Source organism: Solenopsis invicta, chromosome 6, assembly GCF_016802725.1.
Source record: "Solenopsis invicta isolate M01_SB chromosome 6, UNIL_Sinv_3.0, whole genome shotgun sequence".
NCBI classification, from domain to species: domain Eukaryota; kingdom Metazoa; phylum Arthropoda; class Insecta; order Hymenoptera; family Formicidae; genus Solenopsis; species Solenopsis invicta.
Window position 1 is genome coordinate 25,415,377 of NC_052669.1, and position 19,633 is coordinate 25,435,009.

A 19,633-nucleotide genomic window follows, 5' to 3' on the forward strand; every position below is an offset into this window, starting at 1 on the left:
CACTGCGACAAGAGGGGAGCCGGAGACGATAAAACAGTCACCCAATACTTTTATGATACTTCCATGAGGACAATGCACTATGCCGTTATATAGAACTCGCTACCCACTTCTATCACCATTTCCTCCCCTCGTATTTCTTTCCCTTTCTGCTCGTTGCGAGACCTGACGGGGAAACATCGCTTGCCCTGAGAGCACTTTTAGCGCGTGATCTCGCTTCAGCATCCGCTTAACCTCTGATATTGAGCAAACCACAAGCGTGAGAGAATAACTACGCTTCTGGGCGATGGAATATAATTAACGACGATGAAATGTTAATGCTAAACCCTTAATTACAATTTAGATGTATATACATTGTTCGTTAGAAAAGATAATATGAAATTAATTGGTATAAATTAATATTTGATAAAAAATATAATTATTGAGAGAATATTCTAGTCTGTAACGTGATAAAGTTTGCCTATTTTTCGAAATGTTTTTTAAAGAAGACTGCTAGTTTTTATAAACTGCTGAAGCTATTGATTTTAACTTTTGCGAATATAGAATGCACATTTATTTATCGCATGAACTAAAATTATTACGATATTTTTAAATTAACTATTTTTTTCATACATGTTAAATTCAATCGATTTTGTTGAAAAGTTGATACTCGTTTCTTAAAAACCGTACTATTTTAACAATTTATAATATTTGTCATGTATCCTAGTTCATAAACAGACATATATTTTACACGTATACGCAAAAGCTGAAGTAGATATCTATAATACTTTTCGAGAAATCGTGTCAGCCAACTTGAAAAGTAAGTTTTTAAATTTACGTAACATAAAAACTAATAAACATTTAACCAGGATTTGTGGATATTTAATAAATATGTACAAGTACATGTATGAAAGTACAGAATACGCAGCAGTTTCGTATAAAAAAATTTTTGAAATTAGGTCATTTTTTCAAGCTCCAAAGTAGAATACCCTCTTAATGCCAATCTTTGCGGGTGTACAATAACATTTAACGTGTAAATATTTTTCAACACTTTTTCTTAGTCGCGACCAGATTATTCAGGACTCTGCAAAATGTAACGGTATCGATACATACCATACGTATTCTACTTTATCCGTATAAAGGATCATCTCGATTTTTCTTACAATCTTATTCAATTTCACACAGCAACATGGAACGGCATTATGTAGTTCTATCATATCGAGCCAAAACTTGGCTACAACAATGGGATTGGCTGCTGCATCATCCTTCGCCCCTGCATATATGCATATACATATACAATATGTATACATATATATATATATATATATATATATATATATATATATATGCAAATGCATGCTGTACATATGTATATTTATATACTTAGAGATATATGTATATATAATGTATACGTTGTTATATGCATGGTATATAATTTACTTTAGACATCTATGCGCGTTATTTTATATACATAAAGCATAAAATAACATACATTGCATAGCTCTATTGCAACGTATAGTTGTACTGAATGGATAAGAGAAATATTTTCCAGAATATAATGTGAGTTACTTTGTAATAAAAGAAACGTGATACACACAAAATTATGTTTACACTTTGCGAGAAATTTCATATGGTTACTAAAGCGGACTTGTAAAGTGGGATAAGATCAAATAAAATGAGAAACGAATTTTCCTACGCAACGCTGAAATGGATTTTGGCGGGTTAGGTATAATTAAGCTTCTTCCATGTCGAAATTTAATATTGCAAAATAACATTTTCTAGGCGTTCTACGCTATGCGTATGCTCGTAAACGTATATATTTCGCAAAACGAGCACATTTGGCAATGAACGCTATACTCTGCCGCAATGTATTCTCTGGCGTATACTTTATTCACATATAAGCTACACGCGCGATATCGAGAATGATTTTAAGTGAAGCTTCATTGAGCTTGGTTTACCGCAGCACCGGATATCCGAAGGTCTGTCTTGGCAAACTACGTATCCGGAAATCAAGCCATATCCGGGACCACGAACTTCTAATTTGGGTAAACGACACGACGAACAGCGCGTGTCCCGAAACTTGTGGAAACTGAACACAAAATCATTTCTCGTAAAGTTCGGTATTTTTATTGGAGAGAATGTCGAAATGTTGATGGTTCTCTAATGAAAAAATACTAGGTTTTTTTTCAGGCTTTAAAAAGAAATATTTCAAAAAAAAAATTATATAATAAATAATTAATTCTCTCGTTGAAAATCTGAAATAAATTTTTAATTTAAGACTGCCATAGACATATTGCAGCTATTCATATTTGAAAAGTATAAAAGAATGACAACGCTATTCGACATTTCCACAAAGAAAAAAAAATTGATAACAAACTTTACAAGAAAAATGTTACGAGGCCACTTTCCAACCATTTCGAGACACTCTATAAATCGCGAACCGTATATTCCATCGGCGCTTTCATTCCAAACATTTCAAATGCGTTTTATTCTACAAAGCGAGCTACGCGTTGGTCAATATGAATGTAAAGATATCTCATTTTTATTGCACGCTTGAAGGAACCGTATGATGAATGCGAGTGAAATAAAGTGTGAAAAGACACAACCAAAAAAGAGAATTCTCCGTTTTGTTTAACCTCAGCCTCCTTCAATATCTTCAGCGCCGTTATTTCATGGCTGCTGCTACGGATTATGTCTATCGTCGAGACCCGGCGGAGTTGACGCTTCTTCGATTTTACGAAGGAGATTTCTAAATCTCTGGAGTGTACGCGTTTGAGTCGGGCCGCGATACGTTCGACGCTATAAAATTCGAAATACTATAAGAAATCGATTCCGTGATCCACCTAAAATACGGAGATCTAGGTCATGTTGTACAAATCGTACGTATAATTTGTATAGCCGTACATAAATGTGCAACTTTAATGAAATTATCACTGTGCAAAATTGTTTTGCAATTTTTCTTAAACGCGCATTTATGTTTGAATGCATGATTATAAAACTTTGCAAACACGAATTAATGCCAATCAGAATTTAATTAAATTTCAGGCAAATACCATATGTGCAAATTTACTAATGCAAACTCGTTTATGTTAAACACTCCGCGAGTAATTTGATAGTTTCGCACGTAAAAATGGTCGGAACACGTCTGAAACTTTCAGCTGCTCTCGATTCGAATCTCAATGAATTCATCGGCCGTCCAGAGTTTACCGTGAAATCTCTGTTCCAAAGTTCTACGGTCTAATGACGGGGAGGGAGCTACACGAATCATTTGCTTAATACAGTTTAATCTAGCGTCATTTCCGGCGTGATAAATAGGCAAATGGAAACCTCTGTCCGCATGGCTCCTTGTATAATGAAAGTCAATAATCCTCTTACGGCGTCACGCGGACTCGCCGATAGCGAGAGATATTTCATTGCACTGATATTTCACTGCAGAATCACAAAGGCAGTTGCGTCTGATACACATGACGTTATTGTCATCCGCATATCGCGGTGGTGACCGACGTACGTGTTACGATCGGAAACCACCGCCGCCATCGTACCGGAATGCGGCGCAATAAAACGTGCAGTAATCCTTTTATATAATGACATTAAGTTCCGCGATGTACAAATTACCGTTCCTACTATGCAAAACAAAGTTACGTATATCTAACGTTTTGCAAATCGCTACATTCGACTTTACAAATTGGCTGCAATTAAGATTTGCTTGTTAAAACAAATTATATCGAATAAACCATATTCCATTCGCGCTTTGCAATCTGAACGTTCTTCTAGACGTAATTTTGAAAATTTGGAAAAAAATATTGCTGCTAAATAAAATAATGTTAAAACTATCGTCTCGTAATACAAATAAATTCTGTACATAATGTTAGCTGTAATTAACAATTTATGTCAGCTGTGTTATATTTAAAGCACGTAATATTTAAAGCAAATTTGTTTTTGATCGTCATAAACTTCCACAAACGTTTCTCTTTGTTTCATGCAGCTTAAAAGTTACGTGAAAAAGTGGGCGTTTGGTTTTAAGGTCAGACGTCACATCTTTAAAGGGCGATAGGGCACGAATAAAATGTATCGTCATTCACGTCTCTTGAGCCTATACATTTATGAAGTTCCGTACAAATTAATGATCAGCAATTGGCGAAATGATTTTTTGCAAACAACTCATTTAAAAAAAAACAAAATTACACGAAAGGGAAACAACAATGTTCGAAAATTTGGAGAAACTTCTTTTAAATATTTAAATTATAACTTAAAGATCTACCCTAATTTTTTAAACATTTTTTTTGAATAATTGTTCGAATTGTCTTAGCAGAAGTAAAATATATAAAAAAAATAATAAGTTCTTTATATATTTTATTATAAGTATAAGAAATCAAAAGGTTATTCCTACACGTACTATTATCTTTGCTCTCAAAATGTTGACCGCTCGAAACATGATCAGGTACGTTTATACAAGCGGCGATAAAAGCAGATGATGCATTTATGGATCCGATTGTGTTAAACGCATCAGTCACAATCCCTCCAATGATAATTCGAAAATCGCGGTTTCCCAAAATGCATTTGAGACAAAAGTAAATCATCCTGTATTGATCTCCGCTAATCTCTTGATCCATTATAATCAATTTTTGACTCTCGCGATAGAGTAGAATTACTCAATTAAAGTCAATTGCTATCAGTACTTGTGATAATAACGTTATTAACGAAAAATTATGCGTAAATTATTTTTGCAGCTATGCGTTAAAAATGATTCGATTCTTTTGCGTGTCTGATAGAATAGATTTGTGTGAAATGTGTCGAAGATTGCCTTTTTGATACGTAAGGTAACAGAAAACTATAAATCCTTTCCCCAAATTTTTTTTTTATAAAATTTAACTTGACAAAAAATGTAGAACATACAATACGTCTATATAAATTTAATTTCCTAACTATTTATTGGTGAAGACAAATTAAAAAGTAATGTTTGGCACGGTTTAACAACAGTGCGACATATTTAAAAAAAGGAAGATTTTCGCATATTGCGGATATAAAAGTTGGCATAATTTTTCACTTTTTGGCATTGTAATCCAATGTAGGTGGAACAAAAGGGGCGCACAAGCATAATTGAACTTATTATCCATTTTATGCGCATTTCTTTCCATACTACCTCAACGACAACATTATCCGTACGGTGACCCAGGGCAGCCTCGAGTAAACTGGCAAACATCAGAGATATAAATATCATACTTACGCTCTCGAACTTATCCTTGTTCTTGGCGTGCTGGGCGATGAAGCGGGCGTCGTCGATGGTCTTCTCGATCTCGCGTACCAACGGCTTTTCGAAGGTGGGGCTGACGTCCTCGTGAGCGTATCCAGGGCTAGCTGGCCCAAAGAGGTCGTCGTCCGCCCCGGGCAGTGGCAGCGAGGGTAGGGGCTCCTCGAAGCAGGGTGCGACGGTGCCGACGGTGCCGACGGCGGTGAGGTCGTACCTCGTCGCTGGCGGTGGCAGACCGTGCGGCGGTACCTCGTACTCTCCGCTGAACCTCTTGCCGTAGTACGTGTCGTACTTATCAGTCTCTGGAACATGGAACACATCGGTGAGGATGCCTTCAGGTGGTTTGCCGTTTGCCGCCTCGACATCGTCCTCGTCGTCGTCGTCCTCGTCGTCGTCGTCGACGCCGTCGTCGTCTATGTCACCCGTGCTGATTCCGTCGCCACCCCTACCCTGATCCTCGTCGTCGTAGTCGTCCGTCTTCTTCGGCCGTTTGATGAAGAGGAAAGGCGGCAGAACCTGGATGAACACTACCCGCACCCAATTGGCCATACGGTGGGTGACAGGCGAGCGGAAGTTCACGTTCAGCACAGCTATCGTGACGACCACCGACGCGGTCACCATCACCATCGTGAACAGCAGGTACTTGCCCAGGAGCGGTACCGTCAGCGATGTGGGCGGTATAATCTCGGCCAGCAACAGGAAGAACACAGTCAACGAGAGGAGTATCGAGATCGACAGGGAGACCTTCTCGCCGCTGTCGCTCGGCAGGTAGAATACCAACACCGACAGGAAGGATATGCCCACGCACGGTATTATCAGATTCACCAAGTAGAAGAGGGTCTTGCGGCGCAGGGTGATGTTGAACACGATGTCGGGATAGGGCTCCTCGCAGCATATGTAGAACGCTTCGTTCCTCGTGGCAGGCACTTTTAGGATGTCCCACTCGACAGAGATATAATAGTCGGTCAGGTCGATTCCGACTTCGATTTGATTCGAGTCCTCGGTTTGCAGGAGATGCTGCAGGTCGACCTACGAACATAGAAAAGACGACTGAATATCAATGGAATTGGACATTGCGTTACGTGTACAAACACATCGAAAATCAGATTATTTGCGATCTTGGTTAAGTAAAAAGCGCAATCGTAACCCTCCCCTCCCCCCCCTCTCTCTCTCTCTCTCTGTGGAATCGCTACGCATTCTTTTTAGCGGCGGCTAATAATAATAATAATTTCGCAAATAATTATTCCCGAATGCGTGATTGCACCATCGAATGAGTTGCTATTTATATTTCAAAAATGTTTTTATACTTCAGCATCGAAATTTTGCAGTTTTCGAAGCATTAAACTTTGTTTAATGTTGGTATAATAAAATATATACCTTGCACGCAAATACGTACAACGTATGAATATTTTATCTTAAAACACGCGTATATTATTAAAATAAATTTATACTTTACATTAGCAAATATGTAGTACAACCTAGATATTTAGCACTGCGTAAAACGTGAAACCTACAGAATTTACGTATTATACACAGGCCAACAAATAATTTTGATCATTACAACTGTAAATTACATTAGTAATAAAAGTTACAAAATAAGATAAACTATTTATCATTACAATAAAGAGCTGAACTTTAAAACTTTTTAGAACTTAATTATCATTGTATAAATATTTTTTTATTTGTTCTCATGTTTAGAACTTTCCAAACGTCATAACGTACGTAAAAAGTTACAAAAAATTATAAATTAAAAATTACTTTTGTATAATAAACTAGAATAGATATTATTACTTAAATTATTATATTACGTGAGTAAAGCGGGTAGCTGTGAATTTTATCTCATAATTTTATTTAATATAATGCATGTTCAAAATAAAAATTTTAATGGTCTAAAATTGCAATGAAGTGATAACGATAAATGACGGTTATAAAGAATAACAATTAGTTTATTTTATTAATTTCTGATAAAGTTTGCATAAAAAAATTGAAATTAAAGGATCATTGAATTATTATAAATAAGAAATTCGTTTCCTCCTCATCCTTTTTCTCTTCTCTCGTTTTACTAGATAGATATCAAAAAATTTGCTGCAGTATAAGCAATCTATATTCAATCAAAGTGATATGATCGTAATCCGATTCATCTTCCTTGCGATAGTAATCCAACTGATTGTAATCCATTTCAAGATTTGTAATCCAACTAATCTTCCGAACGAATCCCCGGCTTTCAAATTACGCGTCATTGAAACGCTCTGAGAGGCCTAATCCAAAACTGCAATAGCTAAATCCGAATTGTTATTCCACTCAATCGCATCTGGCACTTTAATCCTCAACTCGATAGTTCACTGTGGTATAATCGAAACACACCGGTGAGAGAGATAAATCAGCGAGCGCAAGCACTTAGAGTACCTAAAGATTGTTATCTTAGCGCGCTGTCTAATCGATACTCGGAATAATCGCCGTCACGGAAGGAGTTGGACGGACAAAGCGATGCCAACGGGTGCATGACATGGCTCTACATATGTAAGCGAGTTTATGTACACGTTATCTCCTTAATTAACCGTCACCTAGATTAACGTGTCAGCTTCCACGAATTGAAATTAAGCTGTCATATAAAATACTTAATGACGTTTAATCATTAAACAAATTTATTAATATATTGATGATTGAAGGCGAAGATGACAATATTTTTAAAGATACAATATCGCCAATAATTTGCATCCGTATTGTTGTACATACAAGATTATAAATGTTTTATATGCAAGAAATGCACAAGAAAAGAATAAAAAAACGTACAACTGTGAGAATACGCTTTTGCGCCGTTCAAATCTGAAGAAGACAATAGCTTGAAAGAGTCATTGTGACTTAAACTGCTGGCGCCTTGAAATTTATGGACTCTACGACTTTTACACGAAGACGCTTCTGATACAGTCCCTTGCGATAAATAATATATCTCGGTTGACTCAAGGGTGTGCCGTGAACATATATCCATTCGCATTCGAGAGCAATACAGGGCATCGCGCATTTTCTATTATGTACGAATATTAGAAACCAAGTTAAACATTTTATTTCAGCCACTTATTTTACCATCGAAATATTAATAATTTTTTAGTTGTAAATTTGAAGGCAATTGAGCATCTTCAAATCAAAAACTTAGAATTGATTTTTAACGATACAAATCTCGTTTTCCATTTTATTTCAAGTGAATCTAATTCTAACAATATTTTAATCTGTGTTTTTGTTGCTCACATATTTAATAAAAATTTGCAGTCTAATGTTATAAAATGCCCAAATAAGTTGTTGGAAGAAATTCGATTCAATTTCAATTTCAGCAAATCTGATCGTCACACCCTTGTGTACCTATATTCCGCGTTGCGGAAAACTTTCTTGATACGCTATGCAGTGTCGCCACCCAAATCCATTTTATCCCTCGGCACAATCGAGTCTCGAGATATGCGATTATTTAAAGAAAGAGAAAAGGAAGAGCGCGAAAGGAAAGCGAACGGAAGAAATTGGATACCTCTAATGGCCGTACGGATAGGGGATCTTGGCTATCTCAAAGTCTGCGGAATCCGAATAAGGTCTGGAGAGCCAAATCGCGGCCGCCATTGAAGTTTCGGTGGATGATCCTCCCTGGACCACTTTCGAGATCTGTCGATAGTTCGATGAGCAATCGTTGTTCATTCACTACGCCTTTCGCGCGCATTTTCTCGTCGCTCTGCTTTAATCGGATTCGTTTCCTGATTTTTCAATTTCAATTCTCCTTTGGAGAGGAATCAAGATTTTCCTTTTTTAATTTGAGTTACAAAAGAAATCAATGTAACGACTTAACGACCTGTTTCAACTTTTCCCAACATTCTAGATTTTATAGAGTGGAATAAAGAATCGATTATGTAAGCCATAATATCGCCATCGTTTCTTGAAAAATTATAATCCTTGAATAATAAAATTAATAAATATCGTTTTTTTTTAAAGCTACCGTGTAATATGTTCTTTTGGAATCTTTATCTCTAAAGATAAATGTTAAAGATAAGTCATATTTTAACGCGTTGGACGTAACATCGATTTACATCGCTGTAATCAAAACATGGCGACTAATTGTTACACTGACACCACGAGTAATATATTATGATTTACATCGACATGCAATATTGACAGGAATATCGAACAAATAATACTTTTCGTTATCCGATCCAAATAACACGACCTGATAATTTCACAATCGTTCTATCCTTGATCATCCCGACATCTTTTTCGCGGTGGAAAATACTGCCGATACGCACGCAAGACATGCCGATAAGAGGAAATTGAAACCGAAACGCGGAAACGGAAGCTATTCGCCGCGCAGGTGGACGCGAGGTTGATCACTAGCTGCACTGGTGTGTTTTCGAAGTGGCTAGCGGACGAGCTTCTCTGTCGAAATGGCTTACCCTCGCACAGACATGGGATTTATATCCACGTACTGCCGCTGTACAGCGGTAAAACTCTCGCAGACAGGCGGATTTGTCAGTGACGGATATATCCGTCAGTCCGTGAGTGGAGTCTCGCCTGACGGACCGAGCGCGAAGGAAAACGCGATGGACGAGACAAACAGGCGCCGTGAGTTGTAATCGCCGAATTGTGACGTTTCACTTGAACTGCTCTCTTTTTTTTACATGACACACACACACACACACGTATATGTATGTATGTATGTATGTATGTATATATATATATATATATATAGTTTCTTTTAAAATTAGAACTTGAAAACTCGTCCATTAACTAATTCCATTAAATAATTTTTAGACATTTTATGAAATAATAAAAAATGATTTTTACCAACAAATTATATCGCAGTAATATAAGTAAGAAAATTTAATTGTAAGGTGAGAAAGAGCAAAAAGAGGGCAAATATATAATCGATTAAAATTGATTCTACATATTTTTTAATTTTATTTATTACAAATAAAAAGATTACTTTAATTATAGGATGGACTACTAATAATATTATTTCGTGATCAACTAAAGATAATTTAGTAAAATTGACTAATTAAAATAATGTGTAATTAGTGGTTTGTGAGGTACGAAAGGTTGCAGTTTTTAAGTATTCAATTTGCCGCACTAATGCACGATTTTTCTACTTGTAATTAGCTGTCGGATAAAGTTATCCGGAAGATTACAGCTTTTCTGTTTCTCTCCAGAGCGTAATAAGACTAGAACATAGACAGAGAGATAAGGCTGGCTAATTTACGGCCAAAGTTAGCCGATGCTGAAAAAGCCGGCCTTAAACATTTCTTATAGATGCTATTTTAGTATTTGCATCTTATTCAATAGATAATTTAATTGTTTTAATTAGGAAAATCCATCTTTCACTATATATTTTTCAAAATTATGGAAGAGCGTGCAATTATATCTAAATATAATAATATCTTGCAAATTATTCGGTTAACTATATTTTTAAATCTCCACACATAAATACTTATATTTGTACTTTTTCTAATATAGGGTCTTTTTTCTATAAAAATTGCAACTCTTTTATTCTAACAAGATTCTGCAATCTTATAATATTAAAAAATTTTTTAAAATAAATGGAAATAAAAATATATATATAAGGTAAATAAATAAATAAATATATATATATATATATATATTTGTATTAAATAATCTGAATAAATAATAATACAGAAATTTCTGGCATATATTATGCCCATCGTTACAAATTAATTCCAGTTCATTTATACATAATATGTGTAATTATACGTATATCATATAGTAATAAAATGGCTTTAAAAGTATTTCTCACGTACAAATTGAAAAACATGCATAAAGCTTTATACGAAATTTTTGATTTTGTAGTAAAAACAAAAATCTGACTTTTTCATTACATGTGAAAAGATAATTTAATGCAAATGAGTGAACATTGTACATAATATTAATTAAATTACTACTGCTTTGTATACCCAAAATCCATGCCATATGCGTATTTTATAATAAACAAATGTTTATAATTATAAAGTGTAAAAAAATATTGTTTTTTCATTATTAAGCAAAATATGTTTATGATATTCGTTTATATTTAAGCTCGATAAATTATTATAAAATGTTTTATAAAATATGCAAATCTTATTCTGCATTATACATTAAAAATTAGAAATTAGAGATTTCAAATTCTGAAGCTTTTTATGAACAAGTTGTGAAAATCTTGGCAAATATCTTTGTAGAATTATTATATTTAAGAAATATATATTCTTCTCTCTCTCAGCATAATTCAGAGATATTGTCTTAAAATTTTTATGCATTCTTTTTTTTGTATTATAATTATATTGATTTGTAGGATAATTTAAAGAATTACATTATTTTAGTAAGAATATTTAACAGACATAAAATAAAAAATCCAAGAGCGGTACCAATTGATCAATTCTCATCGCAGTACTTACCGTATAACCGTCGTAAGTCCACGAACCAAATTTCATAAAACAAGTCTGCTCGTCAAAGGGGAAGTATTCCACGTCAATTTCGCAAAATGATTTATAGACCGCCGGTGGCTTCCACGTGACCTTCCCGGTGTGGTTCAAAATCGCTTTAGTCATGATGGTCACCTCATAATTACCATCGGCACTGGAAAAAAGATATGTTGCATTAAATATTTGTTGATTAAATAACAATTTAAAAGATAAAATAATTGTTGAAATATTTTAACGCAATTATCAATGAAATAAATGTTTGTTTGACGAAATATTTCATATTAATATTGTTCTGTTACAAGAGTTAACTTTCGATCAATGGCGCAACTTTGCTCTAGTCGAAATCGTTTCCTAGATTATCTCATATTTCGCGAGACTTGTGCTTCATGACGGAGAAGAAGCGTTGCCAACGTGCAGCGAATCTACAACGTCACAGCAGAAAGTTAAAAGCTTCCTGCCATACGTAAAGCTAATAGAAACGGTATCAATCGATATTCCGAATAAAGCGAAGCGAGACGCTTCAAATATTATTGTGTGAAAATTTGACAAAGCGATGTACGCTTCGTTGCGTACATTGAACGCGGAACAGCTGTACCATCTATCGCCGCCATCTTCCTTCTAGAAATTTTTCTAGAAATTAACTTGCTTTGCTTTGTCTCTCTCTCTCTCTCTCTCTCTCTCTCTCTCTCTCTCTCTTATCATTTTTCTTTTTTAAATTTGCATAAATATTTAAGAAATTGCTTAGAATATATCTTGCTTAGAATATAATATTTTTTAATATCTTTTAGTTTCTCAAGAGAGAAGAAATAACAGTCTTAATAAGAGCAAAAGACTAAATTTTCTTCTTGACTTATAAGCGATTGACAATGAAACATTTTTCGCGAAATAATTGAAATCGCAAATGAAATAAGCGTGAAATTGCAAATCTCTTTTTTATTTATTTTGATATATAATGAAAGAATCTATTCTTTGTAAGATAAGAGAAGAAAAAACTTTCTTATTTCTTATTTCTTATTTCTTTCAAGACCCTCGATTACTGACTCCATGTTATTTGCATTCACTACTGCTACTAAATTTCGTATAAGAATGATTTTAGCATTAAAGCAATCTAAACCAAAGTTGGATCATCCGGCTGTTCCGCGCTGTCGGTGCGAAAATTTCACGAGCGGAATTAACACGGAATGTTACGAGGCGGTGAACTTGCGGCAAGCGAGATAAGAAAATCCGTCGAATAAACGAAACAGCGCTAGGGCGCCGATGTTATTGCGCGAGACTGAAGAAACAGCGCTCGTGAGAAATAAACTCGCCGAGGTAATGCGCTCGCGAGAATTTCTAATACGATATTCGCGCTACCACGGTCGCGCACCGTTGCAGCTGTCGCTACTGCGAACGCACTTGTTGCACTATTTTCGGTTGGGGCCGGCCATGGCATTCTTATTACTTCGGCACGCTGGCTATTGCTGAATTCTGTTGCACCGTGTGTGTGTGTGTGTGTGTGTGTGTGTGTGTGTCGATCCATTTTTCGCGCCGGTTTCGCGCCAATTCGTGAATTTTTCATCCGACGTCTCGCCCCGCGCACGTGACGACATTATCTCCGCGACTGACCTCCACCCAGTCGGGATAAACTCTTCGGCGTATAGATTGCCGATCGACGAAATAATTTATAACTTTACTGGTATTGCGGTATATATAACGGGATATTGGCATTGTAGTGTATATATATATACGTTTATATATAAATATTAGAGATAAAAATTGCCCATTCTTCTATTATCTGTAGAACTAAGCAAGTATTAATGTCTAGTATTAGAAGATCACAACTAACGGAGTATTTATATTATTCCATTATAGTTTAGCTTCAAAAAATTGAGAGCATAATTTTTACGATTCTTAAAACTAAATCTACAAGTATTTCTTAATAGATAAAAATTCAGCGTATTAAAGAATTACAATTGCTAATCAAGGATACTAACAAGCGTTAAAAAAGAAGCAACGATTCAAGACAATTTAAATGTATAAGTATATTGTAAGACTTTTACGTTAATTGTTCGTGAAACGAGAGCATTTGTTTGCAACAAAAGTTGCATATTGGATAAAGTTCGCGCGTCTGCAAATCCCATTATACAAGCTTCTGAACGTTAATGTAGGTCTCCTGCACTTTGTGGTCATCCAATAATTATATTTCTGTTATCAAACTCTGTATAGAGAAGCGCGCGAAGCTAAAAATAAGGGCGACTCGCCGTAACTGTTACGGCTTTATAGTCTACAGTACACGTGTAGTACGCAGATTGCAGCAAAAATTGCAAAATATAAGACTGACTTTCTAATTCAAAATAATTATATCATATGCACTGAATTTTTGATTACATCGCGTCACATTTTATCAGCATTCGTATATGCGTAATCTAAATCTAATAGTTGAACTCTAGAACATTTTTGTAATAAAAAATAACGACACAATTTTAAATCGCGCAATATATTTCTCATTGTTAATTAATAATGAGAAATGAGAGAGAAATAAGAGAACAAAATAAATCAACTGAATGCAAATGCTATTACTATAAAATAAATTATTTCTTACTAATTGTAAGTACAGTATTTCGCGGCCATTCTCTGGGAATCAATCGTACACATCTATTGAGTCTACGCAGTCTCTAATTACGTCCAATCGAACGTTTATCTTAGTTAATAGCTTTGTGAAAGCAGCTGTTCTCTGGTAAGTGGTCCAGGAAACGCGATTAATCTGCGCGTAGAACATTGTCTGTAAATTAGCTGTGCTAAATATCAGCCGAAAGTGTTTCTGACACACGTATTAGAACGGAACTGTGATAAGAGCGATTCGCGTTGTTGATAATGTAGGACGATGATGGCTCAAAAGTGACATTTTAATCGCAGCGTGTAGTCGGACGAAGCTTGAGCTTTGTTCTCAGGAAGAGAGAGATTTTCCGGCGAGAGGAACGTTCGCGTTGTTATGGGAACGTTACATAATCTCGGTTGTTGCTGCGTTATCCTGTTACCAGTCGGCGAAAGATAACAGTTCACTTAACGACTCAAAATCGTCTCTGTAATCATGATTATCCCGTTACTAAGCCTTAAGAAATTATCTCTCAGAAATTTTACGCGATAATTAAATAAATAAGCAATAATTCAACACTTTAAACAACGTTCCTTCTTTTGCTCCTTCGTTGGATCTTTTGTTTGAAGAATTACGATTTTTGTTTGAAAAATAAATTGTGAGATATATTTGCACTTTTTTGCGTTGTGAAGTTTTACAATTATAATACGCACAAAAACTGAGATACTTAATAAAAAGAAATTTGAGAGAGAAAGAGAGAAATTACAGTGTTTCACAGGCCGAGTCATAATTTTTGCACTTCGCCGGTTAAAGACAAAGTGGACGCTGCATAGCGCCGTAAGAAACGACGGGCGCGTTCTGCGAGTTACGTCAAGAAAGTTCGAAGACTCAATTAATCACGTTTTTTTCGTCCTCAAGACGTGCTTTATGGCGCGCTTCTTGCGCGGACACGTCATGTAAATCTCAGAACTCCGTGCAAGTAGTAAAACCACCGCCGACTCCGACTTGACGGCTTCGAGGGCCACGGCATCGTCTTGTCGCGATCTTAATGATAACGTTGCCACCTTTCCCCGATCGCCCTTTTGCCGGGGAAAGGCCGGATAAGTTCTTCAAAAAAAAAAAAAAAAAAAAACTTTCTCTCGAGCAACAATATAATATAATGAAAGATGACGTCGCTCTACCGCTGGCCAGCGTAAAATTTGCGAACTTAAATATTACTGAGCACAGAATTCATAATTTTCCAGACGATCTCGCAATTTTCTTGGCACACACAATACATACGTATTGACAAATTTGATATTCGCTCAATCTGCTGCTACAAAGAGTTGAATCGCTCAACAACGATTGTAAAGCGGCAGCGCAATGCTGACCTATTTCGAATACGCTTATTTATAACCGCGTCATAGAATACAGTGAAAAGTGCTGCCCTTCGCTAGAGATCGGTCCTTCATGCCGGAAAAATATGGCATGTCATTTGCGCGCTGCGTTGCACTCCGACGTTTCATAGGAACCGTTTCTCCGAAGCTGGGATCGGAAATCCCCGTGTCGAACCACGACGACAAAGTCGGTCGACATTGCGGATCGCCGGCTATTACGAGCGAGGTCTACGATAATCTTTCTCGCGTCTTACCCGGAGAACGAGCGGACCGCCGCGCCGTACCGATACCATCAGTATCCTCTTACCCGGCAGTTTGTCCCATCTCAACGAGGAAGTAAGACTCGATATATACTCTTGGACTGAATGGCGGAATCGTTGCAACCGCATTCCGTGCCGAGGCACCCTTTATAGACGATATTACTTACACTTGCCTCCATCGCTGATCGGCGATGGAAAAGCTCTCTATTGTCGTAGATCTCGATGCTTACGTTGTAGCGTCTATGACCGGGATAGACTGATCCCACAATTGATAACGCGTTACGGCGCACATGAGAGCGCTTGAGAAAGCATTGGTGAGCTGGACGCGAGCAGGGCTTGGCGGTTGACACTTGCGAAATGCGAGTTGAATGGCTCGGTGAGAAACAGAAAAAGAGAGAGAGAGAGAGAGAGAGATCAAGTTATCCCATAAATATAACAGAAGTGAGTTTGGACGCGCGCTGTAGGTAGAGCGCACTGTTATGGACACTTTTTCTTCACTCCCTATTGTTCCCCCATCGAGTTCATCCCCCTTTATATCACACTCACGTCGCATTCGAAACGATTGACGCAATTGCGACGCAACACGTACGTGCGATTACTTGGAGCGAATGAGACTTTGTTATCAGGTCATCCTCGCACCTTCTTTTTTTTCTTTGCTTCTTTCTCTCTCTCTCTCTCTCTCTCTCTCTCTCTTGCTCTCATTCTCTTTCTTGTAAAGGCAACTGGAATGGATTACCGCGGTCTGGGATGAGCTGCAGGTGCAGTAATCCGGTGATAATGGAGTAACGAGATTCGCCCTCACGTACGTTTCCTGCATATTTTAACTGCATTTTGCGGCACGGTCGTATGTACGTTGCGCTGTCGGGTCGTTGTGCCTAAGCAACCCTTTGGCCGCCATCCTACTGACCCTTTGCGTACATATAAACGCATGTTTATTCCGTTGATTGCACGGAGACTTGAGTAATTTTGTTGGCTCATAACGACAGTGACAGTTCTCGCTGGCAATAACGATTTTGCGCAATATTCAAATAACAGAATAATAATTTTTAAAATTGTTGAGTTAAGTCTCTCTCTCTCTCTCTCTCTCTCTCTCTCTCTCTCTCTCTTTCTCACTCCCTGTTTAATATTCCACAATTTTAAATATTTCTCCTCAAACAATAGAAAGAATAGAAATCGCCATTGTTATAATAAATTACATAGAGAGACAAAGAGATAGAGAATATAACAATATCATATAAAAACATCTAGAAATTAATAAATAAAACAAATTATATAATTTTTACTCTTTCAATCTCGTAGAATGAAACGTTATTCTAAAAGAGTAGACATTAAGTTTGTACAATTTTCAAGTTGTTTTTTACTCGGCAAGATTTATAGAATGGATAGATTATATAAGAAAATATTTCATTGATTAAATTCTCTCAAATTTTATAATAGTTGGAATAAAATAATTACGATCGTTGGTTAGCATATTGTTGAATGCATTTATTAAATTATCACTGTTCCTTACTTTTCTATTTGTTCTTTGTAAATTATTATATAATTTTCAGTATCAGAATTAAGAGAATTAAAATACCGTGTTACCAAATGATTTCTTAATTGACATAAACAACGTGCGTGCGCAGTAATTGCGTCAGTTTATATTGTAACGCAGATATTCACATGATTACCCATTTTGTAAAATGAAGATGTTTGTAGTGTACAAATTATTTTACTGATTTAACAAATTAATTCAAACAAAATAATCTCGTTAGACCAACGATATATAACAGTTAGTTTAACATAACAACAGTGTAAATTCAACAAAATACAATCAACGAGGCTAGTTCCACTAAATTAACAAAATGTCTTTTTCGAGCGCGACAATTACATCAGTAATGATTCACCACGTACAATGGAATTTCGCGCGAATTTGTTTAATCCGTATCCTTTAGTGTGCCAGATCGCAGTAGTAGCTTGCGCCAGAATGCGCTTTGCCCGAGAAGAAATAAAGGAAGATATATCGTATTGGCGTGGAGTGCAGAGAGAAAGAGAGAAAGAGAGAGAGAGAGAGAGAGGCGGCGCCCTAGCACTTCAGGCTGAATTTTACATAATGTATCAGCGCCATACGTATTCGCTGAAAGAGGGGAATCTCGTTGTTGAGGCGAGGAAACATCGGAGAGCACGATTCATGGGGATGCAGGAAGGCTTCAAAGCTTCGATGGAAATGAGAATGGCGGATTGAACGTCGCGCGCTTGAGTGGAGCTTAATAGGGCGGGTTAAGTTCGGTTTATTTGATACACTACCTCGATGTCTTAGACGAGATTGCCTACCTCTTTGCGAGACCCGATTGTCCGTATAGCAGACGCCAGAAGTCGCTGCTTAGCTTCCCGAGATTCGGGAGAAGTCATAAACCCTTTAAAGACGGGGGCGACGTTTTATCTCCGAAAGCGATTGATAAATTTCAATAAAATTCAGTATCCCCGAATTCTTATAGATGCAAATTGAAGTGCTTTCTTAAGGAAATCGAGATGTCAACATTAAGTTGTGGCTAAAAGCTTTCCGTTTTTCTACTGACTTCTGTATTAAAATAAAATTAGAAATCCAGATTTCGAAAGTTTGATTGAAGAATGATCGAAAAAGATTTTTTTTAATTTTTTTTAATCAAAAAAGAAATAAAAGCAACGGGAACAAACTGCTATAGTAACTTTAATCTAAAATTTATTATAAGTAATAGACATAACAAACCTTTCGCGGGAAACTAATAGTTTTTAAGCTATTTATAAACAATTTATAACATCCAGTTAAGTGCTTTAACGCTTTCCAGAAGCCTAAAAAAAATTGACACGTGCATCGACAACGACGCAACACTTTGCTGCACGAGACGGAAGGGTCGCGCCGCGCCGCGCCGCGCCGCGCTGGTGGGCGCGGATAATTAATTTCGACCTGTTCTGGATTAATGGTTCCGTAATTTGCGCGGACTTATGCAATTTGCGGCTTAGCTAACCGCACATTATGCATCATGTTATCGCGTCTGAATATTATGCGCACGGCGAAGATTCGCGGCTGATGAAATCCGCGGTCGTGGATGTTGGCGTATCGTGCACGACATCGAGATTGTTGAAACGTATCCTATAATCTTGCTTTATACCACGTCTGCCGTCGGATAACTGGTAACGTCGGCGCACGGTTTATCTGATTGCCTCTTAATCGCTTTCATCCACTTTAATCTACCATTATCCTACGAAATGGACATCGTTACTATCGACCTCTTTGAGGTTGTATATTCGAGACGTAACTCTTTTCCGCGCGATTGCTTCGGTATTACGCGCGGGGATCATTCGGCCGTGAAATGCGGCAAGGTTGCTGTGTCCGTCGCCGTTGAACAAACGAGTCTACCTCCCCAGGGGGAGGAAGGGCGTTCTGAAAACCTCCTCGTAAAAGTGTCCTCGCCGCGCCAGTGAGGAGCACGTCCTATTTCTCGATGTTAGAGCTACCGACCGGACTAGCTTGCCGCAGAGCAGCCGTGCCCGCTCGTTTTCGCAGCGCGGATTTTCAAAATACCCGGCGGGAGAACGTGCTAGTGGAATATCCCAAGCGAAGCTTTACGGGGATTCCTTCTCTCCGCACTTCGCGCTAAAATCCTATGAAATACAGCCGTTTCGCGGTGACGAAAGGATTTAGTCTGAGAGAGGAGAGAAACCACGCGTTGAAAGATCGATATGACAAATAATGCAATTAACGGATGCGAAAGAAATCTCCGATATCGCTC

The 19,633-nt window shown here is 37.1% G+C and overlaps 1 protein-coding gene across 3 annotated transcripts in view; it reads right to left on the reverse strand.

Annotated features, from left to right (window-relative positions):
• Window positions 1–19,633, reverse strand: part of LOC105200480 (acetylcholine receptor subunit alpha-like 1) — a 141,885-nt gene that overhangs the window by 21,265 nt on the left and 100,987 nt on the right. For 2 of the 3 annotated variants that reach the window (XM_026134354.2, XM_039450639.1), the window contains 2 exons: window positions 11,644–11,824; window positions 5,204–6,256 (listed from right to left, as the gene is read on the reverse strand). In XM_026134354.2, coding sequence (XP_025990139.1) covers window positions 5,204–6,256; window positions 11,644–11,824 — 1,234 coding nt within the window. The remainder of the gene's footprint in view (window positions 1–5,203; window positions 6,257–11,643; window positions 11,825–19,633) is intronic. The other variant, XM_039450640.1, reaches the window with a different exon arrangement.